Source organism: Physeter macrocephalus, chromosome 11, assembly GCF_002837175.3.
Source record: "Physeter macrocephalus isolate SW-GA chromosome 11, ASM283717v5, whole genome shotgun sequence".
NCBI lineage: Eukaryota > Metazoa > Chordata > Mammalia > Artiodactyla > Physeteridae > Physeter > Physeter macrocephalus.
The window spans coordinates 148,492,496-148,505,172 of NC_041224.1; the positions used below are offsets into that span (position 1 = coordinate 148,492,496).

Sequence of the window (12,677 nt, forward strand, 5' to 3'; positions counted from 1 at the left end):
TGTGTATAGGTATAACTGATTCACTTTGTTGTAAAGCAGAAATTAACACACCACTGTAAAGCAATTATACTCCAATAAAGATGTTAAAAAAATAATAATAAAGAAACATGAGGAATTTTCCTCTCAAGTATAAGAATAAAAAAAAAAATTATTCTCTGCATGTTTCTGTTGGCCTGAAATACTTCATGATAGAAAAATGTTTTTAAATGCCTTCCTCCTCTGTTCCCCAGGGGCCTCAAACACATTATAAACAAACACCTTCTTCTTCCACAGCCTCTTGGGTCTGGGTAGGTTGAACTTCTATAATATCGGCCCCTTCTTCTCTTCCAGACTGTGTTTGCTCACCATCAAAGTAACCAGAATGCCCTCCCATAACAATGTTGGGGACTCAGAGCGTGACTTGGGTAAAGAAAGGAGAAGTGTATAGACACAGGGCAGAAGAGCCTGGCGGTGTGGGAGGGGAGAGAAAGAAATCTGGACTAGGAATCATGGGCTGGGAGACTTAAGTAGGGAAGAGGGCTGGGACATTAGCCCGACACTGGACCTCTTGGCAGGAAACCTTAAGGCCGTAAACACCATGTTGCTCAATGTCAGGGCTGTGCCTGTCACCTGCTGTCATCCCCAAACCAATAGGCCAGGTTCAACAGTTCATTAGAGGTTTTCCCAATACGTCAAGGTAACTTTCAAGTCACAGGAATAGATGACCCAGGTTTCTCAGGAGAGCTCCTGCCCGGGCTGGACCCTGGTCCCCGTCTCTGCTGCTGCTCCCAGAACTTACTTGTTAGTCACCATCAGTACCCACCTGCACCCAGGTGAGCCAGGTCAGCTGGGTCCCTCTGGCCAGCCCCCTCCCTCGCCTGTGCCCTCCACCTCTGCCGTTCCGCACAGCCCGCCTGGCCGCCCGTGGAGATTGCATTGCCTGGATGATGGATGGCCACTCACTCGCTGCAGGCGGTCGTACAGGGCAGGCCAAGCCTGTGTGTCTCCCAGGGGCCCGGCACTGCCTGGGATCAGATACTGCGCACTGGCCACTAAGGCTTGGAAGCAAGCCCTCCTCCTTCCCCACTGCACAGTCTGCTCGTACCTGACTCCCTCTTGCAGAATTGCCATTCGAGACAGGATAACCCTTCACCTAAGGGTGAGAGAGGGCAGAAAGGGCGAGGAGAGGAGGCAGCCCTAGACCTTGCTTCCGCTGGGATACCTGTCACGGTCTGATGTGCCCTTGCCTGGGCCACCCATTCTGAAGCCAGGTGAGCTGTGGGTCACTTTCCACCCAGCACAGAAGTTGAGGGAATGGCTCATGTCTTAGAGTTCACATCTTGTCTGCTCTTGGGAGCCGTTTCCCCAGCGCTCTTCTTGGTTGAAGAAGTCACAGAGCTAGTCAGATCAATCTAAAAACTGATACTGTTCTAAGATCTGGATATTAAAAGTCCCTTGGACTTTGTTCATTCTTGCTAAACTTGTGCCTCAGTTTTCCCATCAGAAAAGTGGGAGTATACTGTCTATCCTCAAAAGAGCTTTGTATCATGATGAATACATGGCATCAATATTAGGACTAAAACAAGTTAAAAATTTTTGATTTATTTACTCCCTCTCTGCTTCCAAGAGGGATTTGAGTGGATCTATTAAAGAGAAGACATTACGTAATAAAACATCCGTCATTTTTGAGCTTGAATATTTTTCACTGAGGCACCTCTTCCCGAGGCCTGTTCCGGTGGGACTGTGTGTACTTCCTCTTTTTCTAGAATCCCTTACTAGTTTCTCCAACCAATGTTTTGAAATACAGTAACTCAGTTTTATATTTATATACCAAAAATTTGTACTTCAGGACTTTTTTTTTTTTGAGTGTATAAATGGTTCAGTTCAGTCCCTTCAACAAAGGAACAATGACTATTGCCCCTCCCTGCTCTGACCACGGATTATACAGAGGCCGTGATTCAGTTTAGACACCAGCTTCACGACGTGCAGATAGAACACAAGGCCCAGAAAAACATATCCTTAAATACCTCACAATTTGTGAAAAGGCCGGGTACTATAAAAGGAGAATACTAGGGCTGTCATGACTAGTTGGAAATAAAATCTGCATAAAGTCATCACAGAATCAGCCTTAGCAGATCTCCTTGCTGACGGACACGATTTGCTTTGGGAGTAGATGCCTTCTAGAACTTTTATTCACTGTGTATGAGTGCGTACGTGCGTGCGTGTGTACGTGCGTGCGTGTAGAGAAATTTTTTTATTCTTCTAACCCCCATTTTTAAAGGCCCACTATAGTATTTCTCAGGAACCACAGTCTTGCTAGAGCTTTGTACTCCTATAAAGCCATTCGAGAAGAGTCCTGTGCCGATGGGGGCTCTGCCCTGGGATGCTTGCTTTGTATTAGGCGGCCAATCTAGTGTTTTTCAGAGTGTGGTCTGTAGACCACCTGCATCAGGATCACCTGGGATATTCTTTTCAAGCACATTCCTGGGTCCATGCCTCTGACCTGCTAAATAAAAACCTCGATAGTCAAGGCCCAGGAATCTGTAACAAGCTCCATGTGAATCCTTATGCCCCTGAGGGTATGAGATCTACTGCCACGAACTCTTGCCCTGGCCATGTCCCTGGGCCCATTCACCTGTCCTTCTAGTGGACGCCTTGAGCCCTTTGAGCCTCAGAGGGGGTTCTGGGTGGGGGGGGGGTGGGGAGCAGTGGACCCACAGACAAGACTTAGAGTCCTTTCTTTCCTGCCTCTTCTGCACTCAGACAGCAGGGCGACCCCCCAGTTTTGTCTTGGGAATGAGCATATGATTTCAATTGAACAAAAGATTTGATACTAAAAAAACAAAAAGTTGAGAATCATTGTCTTTGATTACAACAGAGTTAGAACCATTTAACAGCTAAAACTGGGGGTTGCAGTCTCAAAGGCTTGCAGGTAACTAAACTTACATGAGTGAGGATTCGGGGCAGTGTGCTACAGCTTGAGGAGGAAGCCAGGTATTGCCATGAGAAAAGGTAATCCTAGCGTGTCCAGATCTCCTGAGTTTTCAGGAGAAGCTGGAAATCGGGGATTGCATGTGGAATCTGGGTTTTTACGGGACGTGAGATTTGGATGTGAGGGGCACGGTGGCTAAGCGTATGATAGACTCCGGAGCCAGTCCTCCTGAGTTTGAATCCTGGCTCCGCCTCCTAGCTGTGTGACGTTAGGCAAGTTACCTAACCCCTCTGCGTCAGTTTCCTTATCTGTACAACAGGGATAATAATAGGACCTGCCTTCTAGGATTGAGATGAAGATTAAATGAGTTGATATGCGTAAAGTGCTTTAACCAGTGCTGGACACATAGCAAGTGGCCTTGTTTAGTTATATCTGTGTCGGCTAAATGCCCGCAGCACTGTAGGTCTTACGTGGTGCTCTGTAGGCTAATAGTTGGCAACCTCTGGCTTAAAGCCATTCTTTCTGTGGCTGGATCCCAAGTAGGATGGCCGGGTAATTTATCATCTAAACCGGGACACTTTGGAGAGAGAAAAGAAGGCTCTATGACTAATTATTCTGGATCACAGGTGACCACTGGACTGTCCCAGGCAAGCTGACGCTGGTCCTAAGTGCCATCTTTATATATGAAAATCCAACAAGTGGCTTATAGCTGCGAACTGCTCAGTAAGTGCCAAGTTGTGCACGTGAGCTTGACATGAGGCATCTCCTGTGATCTTCACAGCAGTCCTAGGAGGTGGATACTAGGAGGTGGTGAGGAAACTGAGGCAAAGAGAGGTTAAGAATTTATCTAAAGCCACACTGGTGGAGCCAGTCGGGCTCCAGAGCCTTAGGCTTACCTGTACCATTCTCTCCAGCTGGTGCAAAGCAGTGGTAAGAACGTTGAACCCTTTTCAGAGGGATAGCCGAGACCCAGCTTGGCGTGGCTCTGGGTTCAGACCACCACTCAGCACGCAGGTCTGTGCTGGGAGCGCAAGAGGGTGCCTGCTGCCTTTGGGGCCAGTATTTCACAGCGTCACCAAGTGTGACAAGGAGCTGTGGACATGGGGATTGAATACCAGGTTGGTGCCCAGTGCATTTCATCAGGTCGCTGCAGCCTGTTCTAGGGTGGCTTACGAGTCTCGGGTTAAGTCGCAGCTGGTGAAAGTAGATCCTGCCTAAAAGTCAGCTGCCCAAACCTGACACTGCCTTGGCTGGTGTGTCAGCCAGACCCACAAACTAAAAGGATAGCTGAGGACACGGTCCCAGGGAACCCTCTGAAAGGAGAAACAGAGCCCAAATAAGGGGGGTCCGCGAGTAGCTCAGCTTTTCAGAGGTCCAGGTGTGGCCCTCTTAGTGGGCATAAGGAATGATCTGCCATCATGAGGAGTGTTGATGCTGGGCTTAAAAGAAGAGTTTGAAAACCCCAAACATGATATTCCGGCATAGACACCCCTGGGAGCGTTCCAGTGGCAATGAAGAAAATGTGTTTTCATAAAAACAGAGGGAAACATGATGTTAAAGATATTCTCTTCAAACAAAGATGGCAGGATGTTGGTAACTGTTGGAGCACAGTGATGGATACATAGATGGTCATTGTACTCTTCTCTTTCAAAAAACTTCCAGATGTTCCAGAGAGCGTTAATGTTCAGAAATTCGCTTTCGAGAAAATAGAATACTCCAGCATAAAGGTGAATACAGAACGCTTTGAGTCTCGAGTGTCCTTGCCCGGAAGATAAGAATAGCTGGGGGGTCAGCAGCAGGGAGGACCAGGTGTCTGTTGGGCCAAGACTGGGAGGAGACCCTAGGCTCCGAGGGGCGCCTTCCTTTCCACCTGCTTCACTGATAGCATACCTTAAAGTATGTCTAATATTAAGATCTTGCGGGGGGGGGGTAAAATACTCACCGTGTTGTCATGACAGAGTGATTTCTGCATCTGACCAGTGTTATTGACCACTCTTGACCCAAATGGAAATGCCCAAGTGGGAGGTAGGACTCAAATACATCCTATTCGTTCCTCTACCTTAGTTTCTCCATCTGTAAAGTCACGAATATGAATGATCGTTTCCTATGGAAATCATATGTGTTCTGAGCTACAGAGCAGATGTCAGATCTAAATGAAGGTTAATCTCTAACAAGGACCTACTGTAGAGCACAGGGAACTCTGCACAATGTTATGTGGCAGCCTGGAAGGGAGGGGAGTTTGGGGGAGAATGGATACATGTGTATGTACGGCTGAGTTGCTTTGCTGTGCACCTGAAACTATCACAACATTGTTAATCGGCTATACCCCAATATAAAATAAAAAGTTAAAAATAAGTAAATTAATGAAGGTTAATCTAGGAAACTTGTCAAGAATCCAAAGCCTTCCCATTCAGTATTTCATTGTATTCTTTTTTTTTTTTTTTACTTATTTATTTATTTTTGCTGTGTTGGGTCTTCGTTTCTGTGCGAGGGCTTTCTCTAGTTGCGGCGAGCGGGGGCCGCTCTTCAACGCGGTGCGCGGGCCTCTCACTGTCGCAGCCTCTCTTGTTGCGGAGCACAGGCTCCAGACGCGCAGGTTCGGTAGTTGTGGCTCACGGGCCTAGTTGCTCCGCGGTATGTGGGATCTTCCCAGACCAGGGCTCGAACCTGTGTCCCCTGCATCGGCAGGCAGATTCTCAACCACTGCGCCACCAGGGAAGCCCCATTGTTGTATTCTTAAAAATTAAATGCTTCCAGTAATTGTATTAGTTAGGGGTGTTTCTGATGAGGGCAGAAACACCAGCTCTGGCCAGCTTAAGCAAACAGAGAATTTATTAGGAGGAGCCTGGGACATCTCAGAGAACTGAAGAACCTACCTAATAATCATGACTTGGTAAAGTTTGTGCACGTTCTCTGGTGCAGCCCCCTGGCTCTCATCTCTGGCCTCTTAATCCCACATTTCAGATTCCTGGGGAGAGAAAACCTGATTCGCTCCTGGGGGGAGAGAGTCGGGTCTGGTGCTGAAGGGGGAAGGGTTATATAGTACTAGCATGGTCATGGGTTATGTGTCAACCACTCCCCTCAACCCCACCACCAAGTAGAATTATTTTGTGTGCTAGGCAGCCACCCCTATAACCATAATATTGGTTTACTCTATGCTGTTACCTCCCCCATAGCTACAAAGGGCCAAGGACGTTGTGATCTTGGAAAGGCCGTCTGGCTGTAATTGATGCCTGAGTCTGGCCAGAACCAACCCACTCTCTCAGGCTTGAGTCAAGAGGTTCCATCATGATTATTAAACACAGGAGAGGAAGGAAAGAAGAGATGCAGACATCCTCGGCCTGAGCACAGGAATACCTGTCAAAGATGGTCCTGTCTACTGGGAGCCCAGGGGGCATTTTTGTCGCATGGGTTGTAAATCTTGAGTTTTATTTGGGATCCTCAGTCCTTTCAAAGGGACTGTGTACTGAAAACATCTGTCTCTCCCCAACCCCAAGGAGGAAAAAAACGGATGAGGGAAGGCGGCCCTGAGAACAGAGTTTCCCCAGGTTCTCAAACATGAACTGCTCCCGGGTAACCCTCCTTTCACTGTCCAGCACCAGGCTGGAGGGCTCCTTCTCTTCCACCTTTTAATCAAGGAGGGAAAGCAGCATTTCATCTGAGCAGATGAGAGGTTGGGAAAGAGAAAAAATTAATTGCTCAGTTCACTGGTAAATATCAAGCCAGGGTCCAGGCCAAAGGGAGAGCTTGAGTAGCCAGAGAAAAGGCCAAATCTGCAGAGATAAGGTGGGCGAGGGCTGGACTGGAGCTTGGGAAGCAAGGCCTGTACAGCCTCACCAAGGACAAGGCTGGGAGGTTATGCCTCTAGTGTATTTTTCCAGCATACCTGTTGCCCTGGGGCAAGGCAGGGCGGGGAAGGAAGCCGTTGCCTGACTAGGCCATGGCCCATGGCGTTTGGTAGGAGAATGGAATGTATGACTCTGCTCTGCTTCCGCAGGACTTTTGGGTGATGGTGTAAGGTTTTGGCAGTGCACTCTGAGCCCTGACCAGCGGGAGGGTGGGAGCTGAAATCCAGCTCACACTTCACTCAACAGGCTGTGAGCTCACGAAGCTGCAGAGATGCCGTGTGGGCCGTGGGCTGGTGAGCTGCTCCTTAGGCTTCACCTTAGATCTGGTCCCTGATGAGGCTCTGTGTATGAGAACATTGGTCCCTTTTCTTGGGCCAGTTGGCAGACGATTCCAGACTGGTAGCTAGATAGAATTTTTTTTTTAAATGTGCTTAAGATTAAAGAAATCAAATAAGGTGATACCTGTGAATGCCGTTTGCAGTCAGAAGCATCCTTGAAAGAAGGGGAGGAAGTATTTGTCCCCGGCCAGGGAGCCATTCTGGGGTAGGAAGGAATATCCGACATGATGGGGGCTCACATGGGAGCACGTTCCATGCCAGGCACGTGGCAGGGCACTGCCTGCAGCCCAGTGCTGAGAGGAGAGAGGTCTGGGAGAGGAGCCTGAAAACAAGAGTGACGGTGAGGATGCCTCAGGAAGAATGATGGCGGTACTGCTTCCCCCACCCCCCGCCTGGTGCCCTACACAGGGAGAAGGACCTAGGCTTTTCCTCACTCAGCCGAGAGGACAGCAGCTCTAGGCTCTTCACCTGCCCAAGAAATTCAGGATACGGGAGCCGAGGGCTGCCATGGCAATCTTTACCCTGACATCCTCGAGCCACTTGTGTGGCGAGCATTGCCCTCTGAGGAATGCGCCATTAAGACCCTCATAAGACACTTGAGATGGGCAGTTTAAGCCCGGCCTGTGTGTAGCATCTGCACAATTCACATGCATTGCCTTGATGCCCTGTTCACAGTAGGGACACTGCACCTAGACCTCCCCTTCCTCTCTGGTTGAACAGATGCAGGAGCTGGAGCAGAGGCTGCTGGAGGCAGAGCAGAGAGCAGAGGACGCGGAGACCCAGGTAACCGGGGAGGGGATGGCAGGAGTGTGCGGCGGAAATGACCATTGGCCTTTCCTGACCCTTTCCGTGGACACACATGGGCACGTCACACCGATAAGCCTCTTACAGGGATGAGGAAAACCAGCAGTCATGTGTTAGACCTTCTGAACAAATGAAGGTGCCTGGGGCTTTCTGTGGGCCTGAAGGAATCTTTGGGTAAGGGTCAGTGCAGTGAGCAGGTGAGTGGCTTAGTCCAAGTAGGCTAGGTTATGCTGAGTAACCAGTGAAGTCTGACATGTCTGCAGTTTATCACATTCAGTGCTCACTCATGGTACCTCTCCATTGAGGGTTAGCCAGGGATTCTGCTTCGCACGGTGATTCAGGGATCCAAGGTAATGGAGCTCCCCATCCTCCGGTGGAACCAGCTAGAACATGCAGCCTCCTTGGTTGCCATGGCAGGGAAAGAGAGCTGGGTCCTCGTGCGCCAGCTCTTAAATACTTCAGCCCAGAAATGACTGAGTCATTCCACTCAGGCCCGTTGGCTGCAGTGAATTCCATGGCCATCTAACTCCAAGAGGGCTGGAAAGTATCGGGAAGTTCATGGACATTCAGTGAGCTGCATATGTCTCTGCCACAGCGAAGCTGGAGCATTTCCTCTCCAGGGCTGTTTGACCTGCCCACCTTGTCCCTACTGGGGCCCCCAGAGTTAGATGGCCCTACACCCTGCTATTCCTTCCTTGTCAATTCCTTCTTTTGCCCAGACGAGGCTTAATAAGTGGTCATTGAATTAATTGGCCCCAACTGCCCTGGGTATGGGCTCTACCAGAGAGTCACAGGTTGGGGCATCAGGAAGCATCCCATCCCATCCCATCCCGTCCCATGTTGGAGGCCATTTCACACACCGTACCCCAACCCTATGAGACGATTGGTACTTTTCAGGTGGGTGTGATGGAAGAGAAGGTGAAATTGTCCAATCTGAAGAATGTGGACTCATCAGGCAGCCTGCACCGGAAGTACCAAGAACTGCTGAATGCCATGCAGGGCAAAGACGAACTCATCGGCCGGCTGGAGGCACAGTTGGAGAAGCAGGTAAGTGCCAGAGCCCCCCTGCAGCACCTGCACCGGCTGCCCATGGCTCCTTGAGCAGAGCCCCTCTGCTGGGGCCGCCGGTGGTGGGGACTCTCTCCCTCACGAGACTGTTCTTTCTTATGGAGATGTATTGGAAGGTGCCTGAAGAGCCAGGCAGGCGATATGGTGGGAAAGGGACCTTGGAGGCTGACTCATCTGGGTTGAATCCCCCCTTTAGCACCAGTGAGCAAATTACTTAAGCCGCTGATTCTCATTTTACGCATCTGTAAAATAGGGGTTGTAGTATGTCATAGGGCTCTCAGCAGAATGAACTCAGGGAATCTGGGTACGGTATCAGACCTGAGGTCGGTGTTTGGTAAGGAGAGCTTTTTCTTTTCCACCCTGGTCTTGTGCCCTGCCAACCTGTAGGACACGTAGTAGCAGAGCAGCACAGAGCTGGACCATCAGCCTTGGTCAACTGCTCAGCCAGAGTTTCTCAGTGAACCTGAGTAGACAGAGACCAAAGTCGCCACCTCCTCTGAAGAGCGCACAGGAGCCCAGGAGAGGCCACTGCCCAGTATACCAGCCACAGTCAGCATCTTTGTTCTGGAGAGGACATCTGGAACCGCCCCCCCCGCCACTCCCCTAGGCCCGGCTTCCCCGTCACAATCCCATTAACTTCATCCTAATTCTGTCCCTTCCCTCTGCCATTGGTCTTACCTACCCAGATTTTCCCTGGTGCCAGAGCTCCATTGTTTGCAACAGAAAACCTCACAGCACGGCCAGACAACTTGCAATTTTCCACATGTGTACTCTCCATGGAGGTCCCAGCTAATCCTGCTGGTGCCTTCCCACTCTCATGGGCACATTCGTAGTCATTCATCAACAGTCACTGAACGTTTCCTTTGTGGGACGTGCCTCCCACAATGTGTGGGGCGCCATGTGTTCCTGAAAAATCATGGGGAAATATCAATAGAATGTTGACACATGGAATCTCTCATCAATTTCCTATTGATTTGATTTGATTTTTAATTTATTTATTTGATTTTTATTTTTGGCTGCATTGGGTCTTCGTTGCTGCACGTGGGCCTCCTCTAGTTGTAGCAAGCGGGGGCTACCCTTCGTTGTGGTGTGCGGGCTTCTCATTGCGGTGGCTTCTCTTGTTGCAGAGCACAGGCTGTAGGCGTGCGGGCTCAGTAGTTGTGGCGCGCAGGCTCTAGAGCGCAGGCTCGGCAGTTGTGGCGCACGGGCTTAGTTGCTCTGTGGCACGTGGGATCTTCCTGGACCAGGGCTCGAACCCGTGTCCCCTGCCTTGGCAGGCAGATTCTTAACCACTGCGCCACCAGGGAAGCCCTCCCATTGATTTTAGATACCTGTCTTCTCTGTTGAGTGGTTCATAGTTAGAAGTGGCAGCACGTGGGAATTGGTGGGCAAAATGATTCCTGCTAAAGCTTACTTAGGTCAGGAAAAAAAATCATTTTACAATAATAATAGGTCCAGATCAGAAGAGAGAGAATGCTGTTTTGCAAGTCAGTAGACCTGGTTTTAGCCCCAGCCGTGGCACAAACTGACAGAGGCAAGTCATTTCACCCTCTGGGCCTCAGTTTCCACAGTCACATAAATATCAGGGTATCAAACTAGTTCAGGGGTCGGCAGACTTTTTCTGGGAAGGGCCAGGTAGTAAATATTTTGGCTTTGCAGGCCACGTGGTACTCTGCTGCTGCAGCCTGGAAGTGGCCCTAGACAATACAGAAATGAATGGGCAGGGCTGTTCAGGGAGGGACCAGGTGGAAGGCTGGATTTGGCCTGTGGCCCGTCTGCAAACCCCTAGGTAACCTTACCGGTTCGCCAGCTCTCAAATACTGAGTCAGACATTTCCATATGCCCATCTCATTTCCACAGACTCCCTTGTTTGGAGCTTATGTCCATCATCTTACAACTTCGAGGCAATTTTTCCCTAGAAGTGTAACCAAAGTCGTTACTGCTGGTCTCTAAACAACTGAGAGTACACCAGTTGTCTCCATGCTTTTTATTTATTTTTTTTGTTTTAATAAATTTATTTATTTATTTATGGCTGCCCTGGGTCTTCGTTGCTGCGGGCGGGCTTTCTGTAGTTGCGGCGAGCGGGGGCTACTCTTTGTTGCAGTGCACAGGCTTCTCATTGTGGTGGCCTCTCCTGTTGCAGAGCACCGGCTCTAGGCGCACAGGCTTCAGTAGTTGTGGCTTGCAGGCTCTAGAGCACAGGCTCAGTAGTTGCGGTGCACAGGCTTAGTTGCTCCACAGCATGTGGAATCTTCCTGGACCAGGGCTGGAACCCATGTCCCCTGCATTGGCATTGGCAGGCAGATTCTTAACCACTGTGCCACCAGGGAAGTCCATGCTTTTTAGAGCAGGGAACTAGTACTCGTTCTAGAACTTGTTGATTACCTGTGCCTCAGGCACTGTGCGGTGCACTTTCTGTCCCTTCATCCTCAAGATGGTCCAGAAGGGAGATGTATCTTCGCCCATTTTAGAGATGACATCACCAGAGGCTGATGTGGCCTTCTCAGTGCCTCACAGCAAATAAGCCTCAGAGGCAGAGCCAAATCCCCAAAGCCTGTATTTTGTTCTCTCCTAGGCTGCTGTTCTTTAGATACAAACCTCGCTTTTGAGTCATTTTACAGTGGTCGCTTGGTATCCACAGGGGATTGGTTCCAGGACACCCCGCAGATACCAAGATCTGTGGATGCTCAGGTCCATTATATAAAAGGGCATATTACAGTCAGCCCTCCATATCCGCAGAATTAGGTCTGTGGTTGGTGGAATCTGCAGATGCCAAACCCACCAATAGGGAGGGCTGACTGTGCTTCACCCTGTTATATCAATATAATGAACTTGAGCATCCGCAGATCTTGGTATCTGCTGGGCATCCTGAAACCAATACCCCTGTAGATACCGAGGGATCACTGTATACTGTTGATTATTTTGAGGGAATTGTACTCATGTGCTAATTTACCTTTATTTTTTATTTTTTAACTGTAAAGGTAATACATGCTTATAGTAAAAAATACAAAAAGACCAAAAGGGTATAAAATGACATTTTTCCTCCATCCCCATCCTTCATTTTCATTCCTCACCACTAACCACTGTTCATTGTGACCACTTCCTGTGTATCAGAGCAGTGTTCCATTTTCATTTTGTTTATTTAGCCAAGCCCTTATTTGTGGACTCTTAGGTTATTTCCAGTTTTGAGTTTTTTGTTTTTGTTGCGTTATCAAATAATAATGCAGTTAACGATTCCTAAGCAGTGGGTTTGTTAGATCAGTGGTATGGACATTTAAAATGTTGACAGATATTATCAAGTTTTTCCCCAAAGAGGCTTTACCAATTTGTATGAGGTGGGCTGTTTTCCAACACCCTTGATAATTTAAGGTTATATCAAACTTTTAAATTGTGTTAGTCTGGTAGAGGAAAATGATGTGTCACTTTTATTTGCATTTTTAAAATAATAATAAAGATTGCACAGCTTTTCATGGGTTTCTTTCCCTTTATTTGCTGTTGATTTCCTATGTATATCTTCTGCATATATTTATTGGTTTGTTCATTTCAAATTATCCCTTTTGTATGTAACTCATTTGTGTTGCAAATCATCTCCCAATTGGTCTTTTCATTTTGTTTAAGGGCATCTTTTTTTTTTCTGGTCATATAGTAATTTATAGAGATGATATAGATTTATTAGTCTTTGCTTTCATGGCTATTTGGGATTTGTAT

General features: G+C 48.5%; 1 protein-coding gene across 1 annotated transcript in view; it reads left to right on the forward strand.

Annotated features, from left to right (window-relative positions):
* PLEKHH1 (pleckstrin homology, MyTH4 and FERM domain containing H1) overlaps positions 1-12,677 on the forward strand; it is a 58,339-nt gene that overhangs the window by 14,427 nt on the left and 31,235 nt on the right. The window contains exons 2-3 of the mRNA XM_024118417.3: positions 7,818-7,880; positions 8,799-8,948. Of these exons, the coding sequence (XP_023974185.2) occupies positions 7,818-7,880; positions 8,799-8,948 (213 nt within the window). The remainder of the gene's footprint in view (positions 1-7,817; positions 7,881-8,798; positions 8,949-12,677) is intronic.